Source organism: Rhea pennata, chromosome 7 (assembly GCF_028389875.1).
Source record: "Rhea pennata isolate bPtePen1 chromosome 7, bPtePen1.pri, whole genome shotgun sequence".
NCBI classification, from domain to species: domain Eukaryota; kingdom Metazoa; phylum Chordata; class Aves; order Rheiformes; family Rheidae; genus Rhea; species Rhea pennata.
In genome coordinates this window covers 21,414,725-21,438,490 of record NC_084669.1, presented here as the reverse complement: position 1 = coordinate 21,438,490, position 23,766 = coordinate 21,414,725, and the positions used below count along the sequence as shown (strand labels likewise).

The 23,766-nt window shown below is 44.9% G+C and overlaps 2 protein-coding genes across 9 annotated transcripts; both read left to right on the top strand.

The window, feature by feature from the left end:
• The first annotated feature begins 556 nt into the window (after positions 1 to 556).
• Positions 557 to 18,386, top strand: LOC134142650 (broad substrate specificity ATP-binding cassette transporter ABCG2-like). Of its 8 annotated transcripts, none has more exons than XM_062579991.1 (18): positions 557 to 707; positions 1,108 to 1,174; positions 2,438 to 2,535; positions 3,007 to 3,287; positions 3,854 to 3,913; positions 5,179 to 5,293; positions 7,472 to 7,624; positions 8,341 to 8,498; positions 9,537 to 9,688; positions 10,838 to 10,954; positions 11,769 to 12,034; positions 12,581 to 12,663; positions 13,039 to 13,128; positions 13,577 to 13,701; positions 14,057 to 14,211; positions 15,690 to 15,779; positions 16,600 to 16,703; positions 17,622 to 18,386. In XM_062579991.1, the coding sequence occupies exons 3-18, from the start codon at positions 2,533 to 2,535 to the stop codon at positions 17,767 to 17,769; spliced, it is 2,100 nt and encodes a 699-aa protein (XP_062435975.1). In that variant the 5' UTR covers positions 557 to 707; positions 1,108 to 1,174; positions 2,438 to 2,532; the 3' UTR covers positions 17,770 to 18,386. The 8 variants fall into 8 exon arrangements, with proteins under 8 accessions (XP_062435975.1, XP_062435971.1, XP_062435974.1 ...); XM_062579987.1 differs by having other exon boundaries at positions 2,295 to 2,535; XM_062579990.1 differs by lacking the exon at positions 1,108 to 1,174.
• A 403-nt stretch (positions 18,387 to 18,789) lies between these two features.
• Positions 18,790 to 22,905, top strand: BLOC1S2 (biogenesis of lysosomal organelles complex 1 subunit 2). The gene is made up of 5 exons (XM_062580625.1): positions 18,790 to 18,888; positions 19,601 to 19,717; positions 21,051 to 21,170; positions 21,680 to 21,784; positions 22,325 to 22,905. The coding sequence occupies exons 1-5, from the start codon at positions 18,834 to 18,836 to the stop codon at positions 22,354 to 22,356; spliced, it is 429 nt and encodes a 142-aa protein (XP_062436609.1). The 5' UTR covers positions 18,790 to 18,833; the 3' UTR covers positions 22,357 to 22,905.
• Positions 22,906 to 23,766: the final 861 nt, after the last annotated feature.

The following is a 23,766-nucleotide window of genomic DNA, read 5'->3' as shown; positions in this document are numbered from 1 at the left end:
ATGTTCGTGAACTGGAAACACATGGCAAGTGTTGAGAGGCTCCCCACAGACAGCAGGCAACTTGAAGCCCCTCGGGCTACCATGCACCCATGGGCCCAGAGAGGGGAAACATGCTGTGGCACAGCACGCAGACCAGCGTGGAGTTGCCATCCTCGGAGGGGTTGGCCTGAGCTGTCCCAGTGGAAGGAAAATGTCCACCGGGCGCGACGACCTTTCCAGAAAGCGCAAGGGAGGGAAAACCAGGTGCTGCCTCACGTGTCTCCGGCAAGCACACCCCTCCGTGCCGCACAGCCTGCAGAGGCCACGGGGGATTCACCGGGGAGCTGGCGGGGAGATGCCCCCGTGTCTCGACACCCCGCAGGGCTTTGGCGGATCCTCCCCCCTTTCTTCCCCTCCCTGGCCCCCCGGCAGGACGGTCGGGCAGCGCGGCGGGGCAGCCCCCGGCTCCCCCGTCCCGGGGCCCCGCCGCCCCGCGGCCCCCCGCGCAGCGGGCCGGGCCGGGGCCGGGGCCGGCGCTGCCGGCGGGGCGGGGCCGGCGCCGCCCCGGGCGAGCGGCTCCGCGGCGGCTCCGCGGCGGCACCGCTGCATCCCCGCCTTGCCCGGCTCCCGGCGGGGCTGCGTGACGGCGCCGGGCACTGCGCGCCGCCGCCTTGTGTAACCCGCCGTTCGGACCCGGTTGGACCCGGACCCAGGCGCCGCGGCAGGAGGTAACGGCGGCGGATCCGCGCGGCGCGGGCGCGGGCTCCCCGCGGTGCCGGCGCGGCGGGCGGGCGGGCGGGCGCCGGGCAGGAGCCGCTCCGCTTGCGAGCTCGCCTTGGGGCCGGGGAGCGACGTGCCTCTCCGCCGGGGTAACTCCGGAGCCCGCCGCGCCGCGCAGGCCTGCGGCAGCTCCGTGCGGGACGGGAACGAGCCCTGGGGCAAAGGTGGGGGACTGGTGATAACGGTGTGCGATATGCTACCGTCTAATGCTTGCTTGTAGCCGCTGTTAAGCTTCTTTCGTCTTTCTGTCATCCTTGCTCACACCCACAGTAATGGTTTAATTTGCCAGTGCTAATCAGTTACTTAACAAAAAAACCCTATAAAAGTGTTTATGCTGTTACTCTTCAGATAAAGATCCTGGGTCTGCAGCACATGTGAGGTTTACAGGACACTCAGAGTTCAAAAGTCTAACCAGGTATTTGCCTCTAGTGTCATGGTCACCCTGACTTTTTTTTTTCCCTATGTGTTGTGCAACCTTTCAAGTGTATAAGCCTTCTGTTGCTGATGTAACTAGCAGATCTTTCCTCGCTTCCTACAGGCAAAGCTTTCCCAGGGGTGATCAGCCTTGAAGTTCGGGATGTGTCCAAGTTAGACAAGCAACCGTCTCCCCCCCACCAGTTTTTATTTTATTTAAAGAGCAAAAGCTACTACAATTTTTCAAACTTTGTTAAGTGTTAGGAAGAGGCAGAGAGAAAAGGGCGGTTTCTGTTTCTTTAAATCTGGCTCTTGTTGCTCCTTTTTCTTAAAAGGATGACTATCTCACTCTCCAAGAAATCCTCTGCAGTGGTGGATATTATTGATCCTATTGGCTGTCATCCCTGCAGCTCTGGGAGCAGGCACAGATGTTGGGAAAAGGACAATTTGTGGGATACATCTGCCTTCGCACAAAACCCAACCAGCCAATATTCGATGCCGCTATGCACAGTTCTCTCTCCCTGCTCTTAGCTAGCCTGGTGACTGCCATGGCTTTCTATGAGAGCGCAGCAGCTCTGTAGCTTTCCAACAAATACCTTCATCCCAGTGGCTAAGGGAAGTGAATGCTTAGAGTGACTTGTGTTTGACTGCCGCAAGTGTGGTCAGTTCCCCTTGTGTTCAGTTTCTGGAAGGGGCATGTAGTATTTCCCCTCTTCCTTGCGACAGTCCCTTGGAAAAGGAGAGGGAGGGTTTATGGCTGCCGGGCCTCTGCCTAAAAGGCAGGGCAGGAGCTACACACAGGTCTTGCACAGGCTGTTGAACTTGGGGGACTGCAGAGTTCCCAAATCCTTTTTCACGCACAATGTCAAGGCAATAACTTTAAATGTGCTTCTAATAAGAGAGGGGATTCAAACTTGCTGCAATCAGTTACACCAACAGTAAGGGAAGCAGCCCCTTGAAAAAGCACTTAGTAGCCATAGCAGCAGTTGTATCAATATTAATTGTTATTATGGTAATTGCTGGTTATACCAGTGCTGATGCATTTCCTACTAGGTAGGCTCTGATTTATGGGCAGGAACAGCAGTTCCTTCTGTGTGCTGTTTACATGTAATTCCTTCCAGGTTCCTACAATGAGCTACAGAGGCAGATCATCTGCTTGAACCAGAACTATTCAGAACTTTGCCTGTGATTGCAAACAGATATGATAATTAGTTTTCTGTAATATACCAATTTTTATCTTGCTTATCCTTACTGTGGAAGAAAGAAATACTGCAGTTCTTCAAAGTAAATGGTGCCTGCTCACACATCCAAGCTCCTCTTCCTCCATGTAGCTGTGAAGCATCTTTCTACTGCTGAACCATGGTAAGGAATATGTGTATTCCATAAACTTTCTGTGACCCTTCATACAAGTTCATTAAAGGTTTCCTCTGCTGGCTTTGCAGAGGGGTTAAGTATGTTACACCTGGGCAATGGGAGCTTGAAGCTCCTTAGCTTGAATGGTAACAGCCTGCATTTGTAGTCCCCACTGTGTCAAGCAAGATATTTCCCACGACATATGGGCTGGGTTTTCATCTTGGAATAAATTTTTTGAGCTAATATCACCTCTTCAAGCACATACATGTCCAGTTCTTAAAATAGGCTATGCATATTGCTCTAAATCAATGGGTTTCTGCCTCTTTGTGGGTTACTGAATGTCTTCTGCTGTGGATGTCCATCCTTCTGCAAACTTGGCCCTTGTAGAGGGTAGTGTGATGTGTGTGAACTTGTTTTTTCCAAGCAACTTTCTGCATGCTTCTTCACTCAGATCTCCTTCCTTCCTGTTTATCTCAACAGATGGAAACTGCCCAAAACAACAGTGACCTCAAACTACCTGCAGTGGAGTTTGACCTCTGTAACAAGGACATGATGGGAGACACATTTGACCACAGTATCATTTCTATTGGAGAAGAAGGCGGCACAGGCAACTTCCAACGTTCGTTTCCAACACGAGAGTCCCTCCGATCCCCTCGGGGCTCTGTTGTGAGCTTCCATAACATTCAGTACTCTGTCAAGCAGTCCAGTGGATTCCTGTGTAAGCGGAAAACTACAGAAAAGAAGATCCTTCATAGTGTCTAGTAAGTTTTTGTTTAAAGAAAGCTCTGGAGAGGTAGGAATTAACCTACTGCAGTAAAACTGTGACATCCACATCATCTTTTAGATTCAGGTGTACTGGCAAAGAAATGACTGCCCTCCTACCAGTCTGCAGTTCATGTGATCGCTTTTTAATTCACTTTAGGTGAAATAGCTGGGACTTAGCTGGAGCAGTTTCAATTAAATATCTGAGCAAATTAGGACTAAACTCATGTGGAAGAAGATCTGAGGGTTTCCTAAACTGTGGCTGGCACTGAGGTGGGAGGAAAAGAGCAGCAGAGAACAGTCATTTCTTCTTTCCAGAAGCAGCTCAGCAGGGAAGACACCTTAATTACTGTCCACTGTAGACTGCTTTTATGTCCAGCTCTGGTTCTGTCCTGACTAGCAGTTTGGGACAGGAAAGGAAAAGTGCTTTCGATTCAAGATTTAAGGAGAAGTTTTTAATTTCTCAAGTTTTCCTTTCAAAAGCATTTTCTTTACATCCCATTTCCAATATGACCTGCATATGAACAGCCCCTGATTGGGAATAATCCTTTCCTTTTTCTTCCAGTGGCATTATGAAGCCAGGCTTGAATGCTATCCTGGGGCCAACAGGCAGTGGTAAATCTTCGTGAGTATTTTCTTCAGTTCCTTCAGAGTCATCTGTTTGCAGGGGATGTGGGCATCTGTGAGGGCTGGGGAAAACCTGAGGAATCCTCAGCCTTGGGCCTTTGATGTGTGCTGTGAGAAGTCTTGTGCAGTGGTGTGGCATCACGTCCTTTTGCTGTCTGCTCTACTGGAGGTTCCTCCCCTGTAGTGGGGTCACCAGAACAGATTGTGTGCCCATCTGCCTCTGCTCCAATTTGTAGTCCTGTGTTATTGCAGTTACCTTTGGAGACTTAAGATACCGAGCTGAACCACCTGTCACACAGGTGGATACTCTGTCCTGCTGGCAAGCTCCCTCAGGGGCAGGAGGGAAGTAATCCTGCGTCAAGTTGCTGCAGCAAGACCTCTTTGGAGATGCTAGGTCAAGCCCTTATTTTTGAGGACTGCCAGGAAAATGGCATCATGTCTTTCTGTAGAAGTGCTCTGGATCATCACTCCAACCTGCCTTTGGCCTCACAAAGGGGAGTGCAAATACTTTGAGTTCTTTGGATGAAAGCACAGAGAAGTACCTTGCAGACCATCTCCTGTCAATGCTGATGCTATTTTCTCTCCAGGGGAACCCACTTTGTGCTCTCTACATTTGAGAATGTCAGGGACAGGCAAAGATGGCCAGAGTTCACACACAGGTGTGTCTTCATGGTGACCCTTTATCATCCCCTTTGAGGAGATGATAGACCAAGACCAGAAACTCAAGGCAGTGTTTACTTAGCTAGCAGACAGGCTGGCCTCTGCATCTGCTGTAAGAAAAATCCAGAATATGTTAAAATTATTTTTATATAGTTGGTCTTAACTCTAATCTTGTTTATATCCATTTGGATTAATTCCTTTGAGATCAAAGTAGTTACTTCTGTGCTCCACTGGCTGGAGAGCAGACTTCAGCTACTTGGCAGGGTGCTTTTGTGTGTGTTTTCAGTTGAGGTTAGCTGTTAAATGTGGAAACTGTGTAAATGTCTGTAGAGGGTCTAGGTCTGTCACTGCTGTGAATTGTGAGGGTCTGCAGACCACCAATGCTGCTAGTGTACAATTTGCACTTAAATCCTGCATATTCATCAGGCTTTCTGCACAAAAAGCTAAAGCCTTGGAGTAGAAGAAGCCCCTTCCCATGCCCTTTGTTTGCTTTGCAGCATGCTGTGAACAGCCTATAACAGCATTCCTGACTTGTGGTACTTATCCAGTCAAAGATAAAAGCAGCTGTTAATGCAAAATCTAATGCTTGGTGTTTATTTGAAGTCTCCTAGATGTGCTGGCTGCTAGAAAGGACCCAGCAGGCCTCTCTGGAGAAGTGCTTATAGATGGCATCCCACAACCTCCGAATTTCAAGTGCATCTCAGGATATGTTGTGCAGGTGAGTACAAGAGCCTCTGGTGAAAACCTGAGAGCCCTTGAGAGGGTAAAGTGTAGACCAAGAGCATGCTATAGTGTAAAGCCTTTGAAAGGTGTCCTGCATGAGAAGCAAAAGGTGGTACATTGGAAGGGACTTACCATGCTTCATGTATGACAGATTGCAGGGTCTTCCCTTGTGAGCAAATAGGGCTGGAGATGGGGGAAATAGTGCCTTAAAAGAAAGAGGGAGCAAGGTTCTGTCACATAAGATGAGCAAAGTCTAAACTCTTGAGCTAGGAAATACTCAGAGAGCCTTACAGAGCCTAAATTAGATGTTAGGGTATTTTCTTGGGAAAACAGGATCAAACTCTTATTTCTAGACATGCATGGAGGTGTTTGTCTTCCTGAGGTCACATGGATGCCACTGGGCTATTTTGGCTTGTTCTTTGGGCTTTGCCAGGGTTGGGAAGAGAGGAGATAGACAGAAGGGGGGGGGCACGAGCCCCTTGTAAAATTCAGAAGTGGTTTTAATTGGCAAGAAGCACCTTCAAACTATGGGACAATAATTCTAGGAAGTAAGTGGACTCCTGCTGTTCTTCCTCTGATTCTGGCTGGTTAGGCAGAGCTTCATCCCTGTTAGAGACAGGAAAAGCCAGCTGAATCTGCGGAAGTGGGTGGAGGCCTGGACCAATTATAGGCTCTTGAAGTGCTGGGGGACTGAGAAGGAGGGGATTCTTGGCAGCTGTGTGAGTAGCTGAATCTGGAAACCATCCAGGGCTTCTGACTGCAGACAGACATTGAATATGCAGCTTTTTGGAAAGCTGCTAGTTTCGGCACTTTGAGAAGATGCGTTTGAGAAGACTGATACTGAATCTTGATCTTCCAGGTCAAAATCCCCAAATCCTCAGTGTCTCATAAATGGCCAGAAAGGTTCTTGCAAGATGTCCCAGTTGGAGATATCTCTCCAATGTACAAAAGTAATAAAGCGACCAAACCTAACCTTGAAATGATACGCAAATTGGCAAGACACTCTCCCTTTCCCCCCATGCACTACTTCCTAGATTGAGAAAGCTTGCCCAAAGAGTGAAAAACAAACACTAAATACCTAAAAGCATACAAACATACAGGGTCAGTTTTGTTTAGATGAGCATGCAGACATGCATTCCTATAAAACTCATGGTGGCCTCTTCACTTATGCTCTGTAAGTGAGCTGAGTTTCTAGTGCAGTGCCCAAAGAGCTGTATTGGTGGCTGTGAGGATGGGGAACGCAGGAAGGGCTAGAAACAGAGATTGAGGGTGTGCACAAGGAAGGAAGTGGTGGTGGGATTTTCCTAGACTACCTTTGACATACAGTCTGAGCGGTGCCTGTCACATACTTCTGGCACAGCGGCACATTAAGCTTCCCTGTTTAATCCAGGGCCAAATGCAGCTGGCTGACATCCTTTGCCCATCTGATCAACTATATCCAACATGCAAGGGGTCCCAAAGCTGCCCAGATGTTTGTCAGATGGTTAGATTTGACTCTTACAAAATGCACATGTCTGTGTTGAAGCTTTGCTCAGGGATAGTCCTTAGAGTAATGTCTTGTGCTTGAGGTGCAGATACTTGAGAGACTGGGGTGTGTGTGGGGGGGTAGTTGGTGTAGTTGCCATGTTCCTCTGAGGAACTGGCTCCCAGTGGGGAGCTGGGAAAAGCCCCTTGGAATCCCAGCTGAACCCGGTGGGTGCTCTGGGGCACAGCACAACATAGCTTACAACTGGGAACTGAGCTGACTTGGGTGACTCCCTGAATGACTGCCCTGGATGCTGAGCTGTAGTAGTGTCCATTGGCTTCAGCTGGACTGGTAGTTTAGCTCTTTCCAAAACCAGCTAGCTGCTCTGCTCCACCATGGCATGTATGGGAAATACACTGCCTGTACAACTCCTCTGCATTTGAACTGAGTCAGAAAGCAGGCTGAGTTGGTAATGGCTGGTGCTCAGTGCAAACTGGGAGCCCAGAGAGCTTGAGTCTACCCTTGGCTGCTTTTGAGTGACCTTGAACTTCACATGTCCTGTAAGTTTTCCAGTAGGGATTATCGCTCAGTCCAGTTTCCACTGTGGCTCCTAAACATTTTACCAGCAACTGCCATGACAGGGATTCTGCTGCCCATTCAGGTAGCTGGGAATGAGGCCTTTCAACTATCAAATTGTATTGCTTTCAGGATGACGTTGTCATGGGCACAATGACGGTGAGAGAAAACCTGCACTTCTCTGCTGCCCTGCGACTTCCCAGCTCTATCACGATTGAAGAGAAGGAGGAGCGAGTCACCCAGATAATCAGTGAGCTGGGGTTAAACAAAGTGGCTGATGCAAAGGTAAGCAGTGAGAATAAATCATGTTACCTCTGGAAGTCAAAGTATTCAATGCTGGGTAATCTGGCAAGAGTGCAGCCACCCTAAGCTAGACAGAAACTGGATAAACTGTATTGCACACAGGAAATCAGTCCAGCTCTGGAGACACGCATATTTCTTCCCAAAAGGGAAGATCTTGGACCATGTCCAGTGTGTTGTATAAGTGCAGAGGTAAAACGTTGCCTAGCCATAGCACCTTGGAAAGCTGCTTAGTCACTTCCTGGCTTTGTGGGACAAGGCAAAGGAATTGTTTTTGCAGTGCAAAAAGCTGTGAGGGATGGAAAACTGGGCTGTGGTAGAGATGTCCCGTGCAGAGCTTGTTCCTCTGTGCAGTATCTCCCCTTTCACTCAGGCAGCAGGGGAGCTACCTGTAAAAAGGCATCCCTGAACAGCAAAGCAGTCTCTGACAGCTGTGGCCTCATTCTGGCTCTCCCTTGTCAATGCCATCTGTGTTCCCTGAAGTCAAAAGGTGTCTGGCACCTCTGAAAATCAGACTATCTTCTTATTGCTATGTAATACCTAAAGTGCCCTTTAAGAATCAGACCCATCATCTGCTGCTAACCCTAGCATTCACTGACTGGACTCTGAAAATGAAAAGGGTTGCTGGGTGTGCTGAGCCCTAAACTCACAACAGGCACTGACTGGGTCTTGCTGCAAATGCCTGACACTCCTTTCTGTAGGTAGGAACTGAATTGATCCGGGGAGTGTCTGGAGGGGAAAGGAAAAGAACTAACATTGGGATGGAGCTCATCACAGAGCCACCAGTCCTTTTTCTGGATGAGCCAACAACTGGCCTTGACTCCAGCACAGCCAATGCTGTGCTCATCCTTTTGAAGAGGTAAGAGTCAGTTCTTCCAGAGTCTTCTGGGATTTTTTTGCCAGCCCATTATTTAAAAAAGGAATGCTGCTACAGTACTGGTAAAAAGCTGGGCTAGTAGACTCAGAAGTGGAAGTCAATTCTTTATCTGGGCCTTGTCCAAAGCCCTTTGAAGTTGATGGGAAACTTTCCACAGCAAGCATTGGATTGAAGCCCAAAAAAGCAAATGTAGCTTGGACAGCTTCCCTTTGCCACAGAGAGGAGCAGACTGGGAGGTTAGGCCCTGTAATCATATTTTCTTGGCCTTCCAGCTGAGTCTATTACAAGGCTCTTCTTCCACTAAGGCACGGGCCTGGGGCTGAGATCAGATGTCACCTATAGATTTACCTACCCTGAGCACCCCCTGTATCTGTTTTGGAAACAAGCTGGCCTGTGGTACGAACAGAGCCAAAGAAGGCTCACTTCATGAGAACATGTTCCTAATCCTCCTCCTCTGTTTGGCATGTTGTCTGGTTTTACTTGGGGGTTCATTTAGCTCTGCTGTTTGTGGATAGAGGTCCTTCATCAGCAAGGATATTTGGGCCTCTTGAAAAGCACTTGAAAGAGCTTCTGACAAACCTGAAGAAAAACTAGTTTTGACTTCTAGCTAAGAGAAATCTACCAGGTTGCCAGATTTCCAGGCTTTACCTAGCAGGCCCTGGAAATGTCATTAAGTGCAGTAGGACCATATGGATTGTTCAAGTTGAACCTTGACATAGAAAATGTGTGAGGAGGATTTACATAGCAGCTGTGGCCCTCGACCTTTGTCCACAGGCAACATCATACTTTGTCTACGTGAACAACGGTTATAACAGTTGTAATCATAGATGCTGTCTGAAGGTCTTGCAGTATGTGACACAGCGAGAGAGAAAAGGAAGCTACTGTTTTACTGAATCGAGACTCTTAGAAGCTGACAAGTGCTTGTTTCAAATTTAGATGATTATTTTTTGTTTGGGTTAACATGTTCTTTCCAAAATGCGAAGTGTGGTATATTTGAGAGATGTTCTCTTTCTATTTCAGGCTCTCCAGAAGAGGCCGAACCATAATCTTTTCCATCCACCAGCCCCGCTATTCCATATTCAAGCTGTTTGACAGTCTGACGTTACTAGCTTTGGGAAAGGTGCTGTACCATGGTCCTGCTAAGCAGGCCCTGGAATATTTTAATTCTATTGGTAAGTCTTCTGTACCAAGAGTAAAGGTAACAGCTAACAATTTCAGTCTGTGAGGGGATTCTTAACCGAGTGCTGGATAGAACTCCTCTGCTGTTTTATTATTAGGATACTCAGAGGCTGTATGTCTGCAGTCTGAACAGCAGTTAGTTAAACTAGGAAGATAATAAAAGCAAAATTTTCCAGATAGCACAGAGTATCAGTCTTCTCTGCCTTTGTTCTGCCTTGCACGAGGCCAAAGAAACAGCAGCTGCTTGCATGTTCAGAAGCATGATATGCAACAAATGAGATGTTTGTGTTTCTGCCAGCCCTAGGTGACAGACCCAGTGGGTCTTGAACTATAGTCTGTAGATTGGCAGCAATCTGTAGAGGCTGATCCAAGAAGCTACTCTAATGTAGGACAGGTGGGTGACCGAGTGGGGAAAGTCATGGTATGTCTTAGGATGGGTTAATAATTGCACTGTTGGGTGGCTGCTCCCTGTACAAGTCAGCAGAACGAGAGTTTTTGACTATAATGGACAGAGGATGTGGAGTGGATTTCCAAATCTGCCACGAACATGTTAGATTGTAGGCCTTCCCTGGCTTTGGAGGTGATGCTATAACCAGTCTTACTCCTTTTACTCCTCTTTTTATCCCCTCATCCCAAACTTCTGTCCTCACAGGAATGTTGTAAGATGAGCATCCTTGCTTTTTACCTCCCCATCCCATCTCTAGAACCATATTATGAAACAAAGCCCTTAGACAACACTTTCTCTTCCTTATGATCAAGGAAATACAAGCAATTGAAGTCCTAGGGTAGCCCAAGCATTTGAGGCTGCAGAGCAGACATCTAGCAATACCTAGAGAAGAGCTGTATGTGTCTAAGTGGGATGTGATTGAATAGGATTGGGAAGCAGACAAGAGTTGTTCATGCTGAGCTGTGTAAAAGCAATTTACAGATTTCTTCTCACCTGAAGTTAGCGGGGAATAACTGGCCTTGTGGCTCAGTATTGATGCCTTAGTTTCCCCATCTCCAACTCTACTGCTGTAAATTAATGCTTATGGAGAGCTATGAAGTTCTTGTAGGGTTGTGGAAAAGTGATGTAGTATTAAGCCTGGCCTTCCAAGATGTGCTCTCTGCAATACAAACATGCTGTATTGCTCTTTTGGAAGGATATGAATGTGAACCATTCAACAACCCAGCTGACTTCTTCCTTGATGTTATAAATGGTGATTCAACTGCTGTGGCAGCAAGCAAGGAAGGTCACATACCTGTGGACACAGAAAAAGGTAAAATTGTAAAGGAGAAATCCACTGTTGGCTGGAGCAGAAGGTAAATAGCATGTGGTGATGCTGAGCTTTTATCCTCTGGTTTTCTTGTAATCTGAGATTTCCTTTTCATTATACCTTCTCTACTAATAGATATACTTTGCTTTGGGCTTATTTAAAGATCTCAAAACTCTTTAGAAGGGATTTTGTTTCCTTCAGTAAAATTGGAGAGCAATGAGAAACAAACATGGTATGTGGGAAGGACTGAAGAACTAGAACTGCTTAGTCTCAAGAGACAGCTGATAGAAGATGGAGGTTTTCAGTCACATAAGAGATCGCTGCAGATAAGACAGAGTAAATAGGCCAAGGAATCAATGGATTTACATGGCAGTGAGAAACACTGAAACTAGATATGAGAACGAACACTGACACTATGCTGAGTGAAATGTTGGAAATGCTGAGGATGCTGTAGTATAACCATGACTGAAGGATTTTAAGGGTACATTAGACACCTATTAAACAGTTTTGGTAGTGGTGCCTTTGGGGCATGGGGGAATGGATCCGAGAAATCATTGATCCTCAAAATTCAGTGAAATTTTCTGGTGGCTGCTTCTGAGATGGAGGCTATGTTTGTGCCACAAGCAACAAGCTAGGTTGGATTAAATTTGCAGGGAAACCCCCTCATTCAAGCTAGCCTCCTAAGTGTAGGGCTGAGACTTGATCAATTCAAATACTCTAAGCATTCCTGCAATTTTATCCAGCCTTCACAGCTGACCTCTGTCTGAGGGTAAGGTTCATGGAGAATTACAAGCCTTATGTTGTCTTTGCTGTTCAGAAGTGAGTGGTGAAAATGGAGTGGCAGAGGAGAACGTGGACAGCAGTGTGGTAGATGTGCTGCACCAGAAGTATCTCAACTCCAGCCTGTATCAGAGTACAAGGGAAGCCCTGAGAAAAGTGGAGCTTGGGCAGGGAAGCAAGCAGAAGATATCCAAGAAGGGACATGAGATTACCTATGCAAATGGCTTCCTCACCCAACTGTACTGGGTGTCCAAGCGTTCTATGAAAAACCTCATCAGGAACCCACAGGCCTCTATTGCACAGGTAGGTTACAGTTAGTAAAGGTCACAGACTTGTTCTGTTCTTAGTCCCTCCGACCTCTCACTCTGCAGTTTGTAGGGCTGATTTTCTTTTCAAAGGCAGCTAGGGAAATAGGAAGGTCCTGCACCACTACCATTTAGGAGGAATGAAATGCCCAGTTCTCTTTGCTTTTGGAAAAAAAATCCATTTTAGTTTAGTGCAAGGACTACTGCACTGAAGACTGGGAGTCCTTGAGTTCATATGTGGAATTTCCAGGGTGATGTTAATTTTGTGGCTTACTGAAATTTTCAAGCTAGGTTATTTTTTGAGTGTGCTTCCACTTCCTCTGATCTTCAAGGTTAGGAAAGACTAAAAGAAAAGTGAAGAGAATAAACCAGGAAAAAATGGCTGAAGTGTGTGTGTGCATGTATTGATTCAGAACAGGAAAGAATTTAGGCAGGTGTCAATCTTAAACCCTACATTTACCTCAATGACTAAGCACTATCTAATGACTTGTCCTTATTTACAGTTTGAAGCATAACGTTCTCCCTTTTTTCTTTCTGCTACTAGATTGCAGTGACCATAATTCTAGCCCTTGTTGTGGGTGCTATCTTTTTCGGCACAAAACTGGATCGAAGCGGCATTCAGAATCGGTAGGTTGGAAAGCTGCAGCTTGCTCCCTTCCCTGTGTGCAGCAGACGGGTTTCAGCAGCAGGGAAGGCCTTGGGCTCTGCTCAGGCGACCACGGGGGTATGGGTACACTAGCCTCAACACACAGCAGCATGTGTATTCCTGGAGTTTATAAAGGGACAACTGTCCCGTTAGGCTCATAGATGTGGACCAAGGAAGGAAACATGAAGGGGAAGAGAAAGGAATAAGTCTGGTTTTACATCTGAGATCTACAGAAGTCCAATTAATTATCTCCATACTGTGGCTAGAGAGAGAGAAGCACTGACTCAACAGATGTGATGATCGGTGCTGATCTTGCCTGTCTTCTCACTTTTTGACTGTTCTGTTCTGCCTTTCAGGGTTGGTTCTTTGTTTTTTGTCACCACAAACCAGTGTTTTTCCAGTGTTTCTGCAGTTGAGTTGTTCATCAGAGACAAGAAGTTATTTGTGTAAGTAGTGATGCTCTTAGACTGTTTCCCTTTGCCTCTGCAGGGACAGGGGGCAACTATCTTACAGGATAAGCAAAATGCTCTCATGTTCAGGATTATTCTCTGAGAAGAGCTTTAGGTGTTTTTTTTTTTTTTTTTTTTTTTTTTTTTTTTTTTTTTGCTTTTTTCCCCCTGTTTTTTTCCAGTATGCTGCTTAGCAGTCACAGCCTTTCAGTCACCTTTGCAAGTGTTTTTGGTGTCATTGCTAGACCCATGAGATAGATCAGCATTTGCCCTTACTTCACGGATGAGGAAGTGATAGCATGGAAAATAAGCAGCTTGCATGTAGAGAGGGAGTCAGTGGCAAAGAGAACAGAAACTGAACCAGGACAAACCAGATATGCATACTGAGTGTTTTTCCCACATAACCTCTAAACCTGTGCAACTCCCCTCCTTCCTGTCCTTGCAGTCATCAGTACACCAGTGGATATTACCGTATCTCTGCCTACTTTTTGGCCTTGATGGTAGGAGATCTGCTGCCCATGAGAACTGCTCCAGCCATCATATTCTCATGCATCAGTTACTGGATGATTGGTAAAGAACTGACACTTTTATTGAATCTGTCATCTTCCAGCATGTTTGATTTCTGACTTAGCCAGAGTTAATTTCTACATCTATAAAATGAAGCTGGTTGAACTAGCAACTGATTTTTAAGTGCTTGGCACCAGCACAGCTTCTGAGGACTCTGGGACAGCAATCTAAGACAGCAAGTTGCTTGACCATGTCATTTGGCAAAGTTTGCTGGGGCCTCTGGAGCATACACAATTGCTGCATCTCTGAACTGTCTCTCTTCCAGGCTTCAATGCCTTGTGTAGGAGTCCAAAGGCACCTCTCTGGGATTCGTGATGTGGCTGCTTACTAGGCTTTTCCCCTTCTGTTTTTTTGTCAGGCTATCAGGCTGTTGCAGGCCGGTTTTTCTTCTTTATGTTGACCTTGGTACTGGTATCCTACACTGCCACAGCCATGTCTCTGGCTATCAGTGCTGGGATGGATGTAGTGGCTGTGGCCAATCTGCTCATCACTATTTGTTTTGTCCTGATGCTGGTAAGTATGTAACAGTCTGCATGTGCGCTGCTTTAGTGGTGGAGGTGAGGAGATAACTGACAGAGCACAGTTGGGTTTAGGAGACAAGCTGGGAGGACTGGATTGAGCAAGCCATAAACAGGCTGGCTTATGACATCAAGTCACAGTCTTGAGATTAAGTGTCAAATCATTCCTCAGATGCAACTTTGTAGATGCAGTGACACCAGAGCTGTGTAAATCTAGAGTCCCCCAAAGTGTCCCTTTTAAAATTTTATTTACAAAAATACTTTTTAAAAAAGCCTTAGGTTTCCAATATTATGAATCTAAACAATAAGCTACATTACTTGAAGAAAACCATAAAAACCTACAAACCTGATTTTTGTTGCATTGACTCTTGTTGCCAAGTGTGTTTAAGAAGAACATACCCTCTCTTTATTTTAATTCAGTATGGCTTTGGGGTTTCAGAAGTTTCTCCAATACTTTTATTCCAGGAAAGACAGCAAGTAGGAGAGAAAGTAACTTTGTCTATATGCAAACAAAGGATGTAATTTCTTTTTCAAAGAGATGATGATTTTAGCGATGAATTCTTGACTGTGAGACCTATAAGATTACCATCGCATAAAGTTACCTCTTGTCAGAAGATTCCTGGTAGCCTTCTGTGCGCATATTCTGAGCCCACAGCAAATCTCTTATCCTTCAGTTTGCAACTTATTTTAACCTGCTTTCGCAAAAAGCTAAATGGTAGTTGATCACTTCAAACACTTGTTGTGGGTGAGGAGTAGTGTGTGTGTGTGTGTGTGTGTGTGTGTGTGTGTGTGTGTGTGTGTAGTGAAGGGCAGCTGATACACAGTGAGTGTAACAGTAACATTTTTTTTTAAGGATTCATTTTTATTTAATGAATGGCTTACCCTGATGTCTTTTAGGATAGAGATAAGCACAAGAATACTATAGATAAAGCACACTGAAATGTCATGTTTAGCCATGAAGCCCAATTGCACTAAGAAGTGAAATAACAAACTTTGCTCCAGGCAGTAAGGAGCACAGATACAGGACATAGGTCAGAGAAGAAATCTAAGACAATAATAGCCCCTAAGGCTCCCCATGATTTCCTCTGTGTTTTCTCTACTTCCTCATCTCCCAGTCACCATTCTTCAGCTTCTGGCTGGCTTTACCGTAGGACACAGTCCTCCAGAGTAAGATCCTGCTAGCATTCCCTTTGTAGCTGGCATGCAGATGTAGAAAAACTTTCCGTCCTCTTTGCAAGCTGTTTGCAACTAGGATACTTTGGTATGCTGTTAGCCAGCTGGCTGGCACTTCTGCAATTAGCATTTGTCCTGGTAGGCACAGTCATAATGGTAGGAGGAGGTCCATCCACCACAGCATACCTCTGCTGGACAAGTGGGTAGAGGTACAATTATATTATCAGTGCAGGAATGGTAATGTTTGCAGCAACAAGAGTTTGTGACTCTATTACAGTTTCTTATGTTCTGTGGTTTCAGATCTTTTCTGGCCTCTTAGTAAACCTCCCTTCTGTAATGGGCTGGCTGAACTGGCTGAAGTACTTCAGTATCCCACGATATGGCCTCACTGTGAGTAAAAACTAACATCAGTCTCTTGTGCATAAGGTAGCTATGGTGCAGCTTCCTGGAGAGCTTTGAGTATAAATGCAGTTATTTTAAAAGCCAGACTTCTTTTCTCACATGAACCTAGTATTAATATAGCACAAACGAAGCACAAGTTAACATATATGAGAGGTGAAAAACCCACACATTGAACAAATCACTTGAAGCACAGAATTAGTGCTGCGTGGACAGCAGTAGAGCAAGCTGTCTCAGTGAGGCCCTCATTCCTAACCTGAATAGCTGATCCCTATAGTTTAGAAGAAAATTAAATATTTTACAGCCCCTTCAGAGACTGCTGTGTGGGTGGCCAGTGTGGTTATTGTCTCTGTTTACAGTATTTACCATAATAATTGAGTGTGTCAGTCTTCAGTGTTTATTTTGTAAAGTGAAATGTGGCTAATTACCATTTTGTAATAGTACGAAGCTGGGGTACCCCTCAAAGATGGATTTCCCATCTTTGAGTAAAATTCTTGCTGAAGAGGCAAATGAACGCCAGAGCTTGTACAGTGGGAAGGGCAGGACCATGTAGCTAGGAGTACAAGAGAAGGATCAGGGAAGCAGAGAAAGATGTGAGAACTTCCCTGTTTCAGCATCACTGAGAGGTTTTGTCAGTGTTGCTGCTTGTGGAGCTGTCCCACAAGCCTAAAAAGAAATACAAGTCTTAAGAAGGCTAAAAGGAAAATGACTGAGTATGTATCTCTTAAATAAGCTCCTTTGAGGTGTTTCAGCTTTAGTGCCCCAAATCATTAACTCTTTGTAAAAAAATGGTGTCCAACTCTTTCCCTAGGCTCTTCAAGTAAATGAGTTTAGAGATCTCTACTTCTGTGGTGAGAAGAATCTGAATGTTACAGTGTCTGTAGACAGCTGTCCCCCAGTTATTTCAGGAGAAATGTAAGTGTCTACCTGATGATGGTTCTTAGGCCTAGTTGTCATGTCTTCCTCAAAGAAAAAAATGACTATTTCAAATGTTTACATTATTCACAGAATAACCATTCAAAAGCTAGTCTCCTCAAGAATATATTACGGCATAATGTATTTTTTGAGTATCTATTAAAATTTCACAATTACCTAAGACTGAAGTAGAGACAAGACTTCTACTCTTAAAAATGGGCAAATGAGCTAAATGAAACTGTTTTTGATTACTTGGCCCCAGCTTACCAGTTTTCTTAGGAACACACAACCCTAGGGTTACTTTACAATATGAATGCTATTTATGGGCAACAATTTATGGACTTGGTGGGAAGCAGTAGACTTGTGATCAGAAACATGCTTTTTCCTCAGAGCTAATTGTTAAATAATGATATCATCCCTACAGAAACAGAAGAGAGCCTAGGTATCTCCCAGTGTTACTTCCCTGCTTGAAATATTCTGCTATTGCTGTATTAAACTGCAGCAATGCAAGTGTTTCATCATGATGACACACAGTAGATGGCTGGCAAATCGCAGTTATTGCACAGAAGAACACCAGAGCAGGGTTTTTATAGCTTTTGTACTTCACATCAGTGTTATGGACCTCCAGTGATTGCTGCATGCTTTTGTACATATTCTGGGTTTAATACGGTCCTGAGGCTTAGTCATAGTTCACCAGCAGTCTGTGAACAACTAGGATCATCTCAAGGATGATGATAACTAGAGATCTAGATTTGTTCCTTTGGCAGTGGATTCATGATAGGTTATTAAGCTACTTCACTTCTGTTTTGCTGATCTGTGGTAAAGGAATCTTTGTGGAACAGGAATGAAAGTAATTACTTTGAGAGTACCAGAGTACCAGATGGCATATACTAACTTTTGCTCCATGCTTTTCTGCAGCTGTTCTGGTGAGATGCACCTCTGCAGCCAGGGAATTACACCTTCCAATTGGGCCATGTGGGAAAATGTAGTGGCTCTATTCTGCATGACTGTTATCTTCCTTATAATAGCCTATGCAAAACTTCGCTTTATGAGGAAGTTCACATAGGCTCCTCCATTGCCTCACTTTGCACCTTCTTAAGACTTAAAACTGCAAAGCCGGTTGGAGCCTACTGGAGGTTGACAAAAGACTTGCCTTGTTTCTGAAGCATGATCTCCACGTGATTATATGAGTCTGTTTTTAACACTGAGTAAGTGATTTTTTAATGAGCTAAGAGGGAAATATATTCTCTCAAGAACTTATGGAGCTACGTGTTATAGAACTTCCTTCTTCTGTGGCCAGCTTCTGACGTATTTCAGAGAAATTATACGGGAAACGTTCAAAAGGAAAAATTCCTTTTGAAAACATGAACGTCTCTGGTCGCACACAGTACAAGGAGATGACAGCATTTATGCACTGATACGCTGCCCCTTACTCGTGCCTGAGCGACCGTGGCGCGCTGGGGGAGCGTTCCAGTCTGATGCTGGCGAGCCGGGAACAGGCTCTCGCCGGGAGCAGGGGCGGCTTCCTCACGGCGGCGGCGCCACAGCCCCGCTTTTTGCTCACGAGAACTGAACGCGGTGACGAGCACGACAGCGATGAACTGTAAAGCCGAACTATCTGCTGCTTCAGAAGGGACCTTCTCCCCACCCTGTTATTTTTAACAATAAAGCAGGCTTTGTGCACGCAGTAAGAGCCGTCCCTCCCCGACGGGCCGCCGCTGAGCGGCGCTCTCCCCACGGCGCTCTCCCCACGGCGCCACGCGAGCCCGCCCCGAGCCGCAGGCGCGGGCGGCGGCGCCGCGGCCTGGCGCCGGAGGGGGCCGGGGGCAGCCACTGAGCGCTCTGGGGTGCTTAAGGGTGCAGAGCTGCTCCTGCCGCTCGGGAAGCAGCGCGGCGCCGCCGCCTTCACACCGTTTCTCGCCGGGATTTTTCACGCGCCCCCTGCGCCTCCCGCCCCGCCGCGGCCGGCACTGCGCAGGCGCAGGCGGCGCCGCCCCGCCCCGCCCCGCTTCCACCGCCCCCGCTGCCGCGCGCATGCGCAGAGGTGCCGCGCGGCGGGGTGCTGCGGGGCGCAGGCGGAAGCGGAAGCGGCGGCGGCGGAAGCGGCGGCGGCGGCAGGGGCCTGTCGCCATGGCGACCGCGACCGCGGAGGGGCTGCCGGAGGCCAGCGCGCAGCCCGCCAAGCGTAAGGGCCGCGGGGCTCCCCGCCGTGCGGCTGTCTCCGCCTCCGGGTTTGCTCGCGGGGCTCCCCGTCGGGCGGTGAGGGGGCGGCGCGGGGCCTGGCAGCTGGGAGCCGGGCGCCGCCGCCTCTGCCGCTGCGGGGAGCTGCCGGGTTGCGCGGCCGGGAGCCCCGAGGGCCTGTGGACCCTCCGGGTCCAAGCCGCACGCGATGCCAGACGATGCCCTCGAGTGAAAGGGGAGGGGCTGGGTCATTCCCGTGGAGAGCGGAGCAAGCACGAGTTGCGGCAGAAGTGGGCTTGGAGGAGAGAAACGGGGGTTATCGGCTTGGAAGCAGTTCTGGTACTTTGAGTCAGCGATGAGAGACAGAGAAAGATCAAGTGCAGTGTGCATGATGTGTTCAGAGGCAACACCACTCAAAAGTTTTCCCCAAATTCTGCTATCCTGTCATCTAAGCATAGGAGTGAGCTGGTATTTATATATGTCATCAGAGCAGGTACCTGTTTCTTAACCCCAAAATATTGTTTTAAAATAATCCTGATGGTACTTTGAGGAACCTACCCAGGTTAGTTATTCCTTAATGTAAAGTAGACAATATGTATGGAAACTTAAGCGTGATCTATTTTAAAAAAATACTGGGATTGTTTAATTTTTATGATGTATTTCTGAACCAGCTAACTTTCCCCTAACTCCATGATGTTTGTTTGTATCCTGATTAGAGGACCCTGCTGTTGAAACAGCAGAGGAAGCTAAGGAACCAGCAGAAGCAGACATCAATGAACTTTGTAAAGACATGTTCAACAAAATGGCCACTTACTTAACAGGTGAACTGACAGGTAAGGTATTGCAATACTGACTTGCAAGTAACGTTTTGTTGATTTTCTTTTCTTTTCTTTTTTAACACAATCTGCTGTCTAGTTTGTCTAAATTATACCTATTTAGATCGTATCTGTTAGGACTGGCAATTCAAGTTAAAATAAACTGCCACGAGGCATTAACTGGGGTAAAGTAAACTAAAATGCTCATTTCAGGAGGCTGGCTCTGCTTTAAAATGTTACAGCCTGGGAGGTTTTATTTAAGTTACTTGTGGGTTAAAACGATTATAGTACAAATAGCAATATAGAACATAATTGATAGTGTTCTTTTTGTCCTGGGTGCTTCATATACTTATGTTTTAAAAATCTGCAAGTCAGTCCAGCAGCTTTGATTATGTGTCAGAAAATTGTATGATAATTCACAACGAAAGGGACCTCTGCAGATCGTCTAGCTTAACTCCTTGCTCAGAGCAGGGTCAGCTTCAAAGTTGGTTCCTTAAGTGTAGGCCTGTCTATCAGAGGTTCTTCTTATCCTTGCAGTTATCTCTGATGTGATTATCCTTCCACACTGGTGAAAGATAAAGAAGACCAGTTATCCTTGTTTTACAGATAGGGAACTGTGGGACATAGGAACTTAATGATTTGGCTTCTAAATATCACTGAACTGATATCTTGAGAATTTGGATCTAAGTGACTTGACTGAGGTAGGCAAGAAAGCCTGTGATGCTGGGAAATTGTTGAAATCGCCCAAATCTCAGTCTGTCGTTCTAATCCTTGGAGCATCTTCTGTTTTTGTGTTTTGATGAATCAGAGGCTGTCTTTAAAAATATCCTTTCTTCAGAAGTTTCTCATAGCATTTCTGATGAATGTGTTAATCTCTTAGTGTTACAAAGTCTAACTCACATCCTCAAAGTCTAACACCTCTTCTCCTGCCTTCCCCCCCACAAAAGAAAAAAAAAACAGAAGAAAGAAAATTGAAAAATATTGAATGAGTTATCCAACTTTTTAGGCTTTAATTTAAAAAGCACTTCACATGCTACTGATTTGAATGGGCAGAAGGGTATATGGTTAGATTAGCTATCTGAATTTGTAGTGTCAGTTTTGTAAACAGAAACATCTGACTGTCAGAATAGTAGTAGAAATGTGTGGAATTAGTTGCTTTTTCTCTCACTGAATATATTGCAAGTGCAACTCGTCAGTTCAGCTGATTTTTTTATACTGCAAAATGTGATCTCTTTTTGCAGAGCATTCTGCTAATAACTGTATTACCAGATGAGCTGTTCTTAGTTACATTTGGATATTGTTTTGAAATCTCTACCAGGTTTCAAGTAAAATAAACTTTATTGTTTTTAAGCCACCAGTGAAGACTACAAACTCTTGGAAAACATGAACAAGCTGACTAGCTTGAAGTACTTGGAAATGAAAGATATTGCTATAAACATCAGTAGAAATCTGAAGGATTTAAATCAAAAATGTAAGTAAAACAAAAAAGGGAGCACTTTAATAAACTATACACTTATATAGTAAATAAAGCATCTAAGAATCCAATAGTTCACACTGCATTAGTCTTTGAAGGAAAGAAGGCTGCAAAATATACATGCTATTACACAATGCCCATTATGTGTATTTCTTTAAGGCTATAGACTATATAATTTCAGAAGTATAGCAGTATTTTCTCTTATGCTAGCTTATATCACAATCATTTAATCACTGATTTCAGAACTGATTGAGACTGAGTAAAACTTTTTTGATTCCCACAGTATTTTATTAGTGTGGAGTTTGAAACTATAGGTCAAACTTTTCATACTTCATTGAAATATGACTCATCATATTTCACCACTTGATTTTGGAGGCAGGTAAGGAAGGAGCTTTTAAAGTATTCTATCCAAAGAATATCTTGAGAAGTTCTTATGTTTCAAGTGTCAATTGTTTCCTTGAGTGAATTAGTAAGAACTGACAAATGTGATTTCTCTCCTTTTTAAGATGCTGCTCTTCAACCATATCTGGAACAGATCAACCTAATCGAGGAGCAGGTAGCAGCTTTGGAGCAGGCAGCTTATAAATTGGATGCATATTCCAAAAAACTTGGTAACTATTGCCCCTACTGTTACTAGCTATCAACATAGCCCCTTGTGAGGGGATTTAACAAGGCAAAATAAACTTGTCTGAGTTGTAGAGCTGCTCATACAGCATAACATTGGCCTGCTTTCAGACAACTGAATACTAGAGGTGCGTGTGAAGTGGCAGATGCTGTTAAAAGATAAGTGTGTCAAGTTGTATGGAGGTGCACTTGCACAGATATTCTTGAGCTACAGACTATTAATGAAGCTTGGTTTCTTTTTTGCAACGTACAGTGATCCAGGTTTTCAAGACAGATGATCTAATCTTGCAAATAGAGGGATTCATGAAGTTCTGCCAGGCACTCAAATCCCCTTGGCTTAATTTAATACTAGTTTTCTGACCTAAGCACCTAATTCTTAAAAATCCTACTGGACAACTAGATTCATCTAAATACTTCCGGAAAAAACATTCCTCTAAATTAACCTGAGTTTTAAGGTGTGTAGCACCCTGCAGAATTCAAGCCTTTTACTCATCCAGTCCTAAAATACTGTTATTTTTCTTCTGCAGAAGCCAAGTACAAAAAACTGGAGAAACGATGAAATCCACAACAGAGACTTGACTTAATAATAATATTGAAATTGGAAGTTGTTTATGAGACAGACTGATCTCTGTTTGCTTAAGTTACATAACAGCAATTATGTACATTTCCAAGGAGTTAATTACAGCTGGCATGAAGACTGGTAACTTTTTGTATCTAACCTTCTTGAGGCTGAACATTTGCCTCTTCTCAAATATTTCTGTCGCTTCAATTGTTGTTCTGTAGTGAAAAAAATGAAATCTGTCCCTAACCCTTCTGTTGATCTTGGGTGTCTGTTTGTTAGTCCTGTGTCCCACATAACATATTCTACCTAGGAAAAGCCCTCTATAACCTGTAAAGTTGTTCTGTGATAGCATGAGGACCCAAACCTCTTTCAAACCTTTCTTCCCTCCCCACACTGCCCCTTCATTGTGTCCTGAATCGAGACGATACCCTGGCCTTTGGTGTTGTGAGCATGATACTGAAATGCTTAAGTTCGGCATCCATCTTTATCTGTTTGAAATAGAGAGACTAGTTATGATAAATTTACAATAAAACTAAACTTGCTGCATTTGTCTCTCTGGAATCTCACACTCCTGTGGAAAGATTATGCAAATTGTCTTTTTTTTTCAAAGGATGTGATAACAAAGATCAACTCCTGTGTCAGGTATTCCTGTACACACATGCTTTGACTATCTGGACCTCAGGTGAAATTACAAGAATATTGCTTAACCACATGGTAGATGATTTAGCAGATACTTTCTCTACCTCTCTGAAGAAGCATCTTGTGTCATAGTTTAATCATAGTAGTTTTTGAAGGGGCATGCCTGGTACCTAAAGCTCCTTCTCTACCACATCAACAGTATTCAGATTGCTAGTTCAGCAGAGCTCTATCTGCTGAACAGCTGCTGCTACTCCAGGTTCTTTTTTTTTTCTCCTATGTATTCATCTGGACTAGTGGTTAGTCAAGTGCTGATAATGGTGAAGATTTTAAAGCTGTCAGTCAGTGTATATCAGCTTTAAATAGTCAAGATTGACACCTCCCTGGTGCTATTTAAGAGCAGTGAAGTGAGGAACTGTTGAAAGCCTTCAGTATAGCTTTCAAAATCTTGAATATTAAGATAGAGAAGACTATTCTAGATGGCCATGATGTAGGATTTAAGGAATAGAGTTGAGTTAGAAGAAAGGCCTTTTTGGAATGAGCATCTTTAAAGCACAGTGTTAAGCCTTCTAGAGGTAATCAGACATTTGCATATATATTCCCTGTTATTAGCTCACTGGCAAATGTTCAACTTTTGAGAACAAATTAGATTTCTTTAGATTGTTACCTAAACAACAAAACAACATCCTCTGACCCAACAGCAACAAGTACCAACAGATGAGTTACCATTTCTGTGTTGGAGGAAATTGTACTGTGAAGAACAGCAACCAG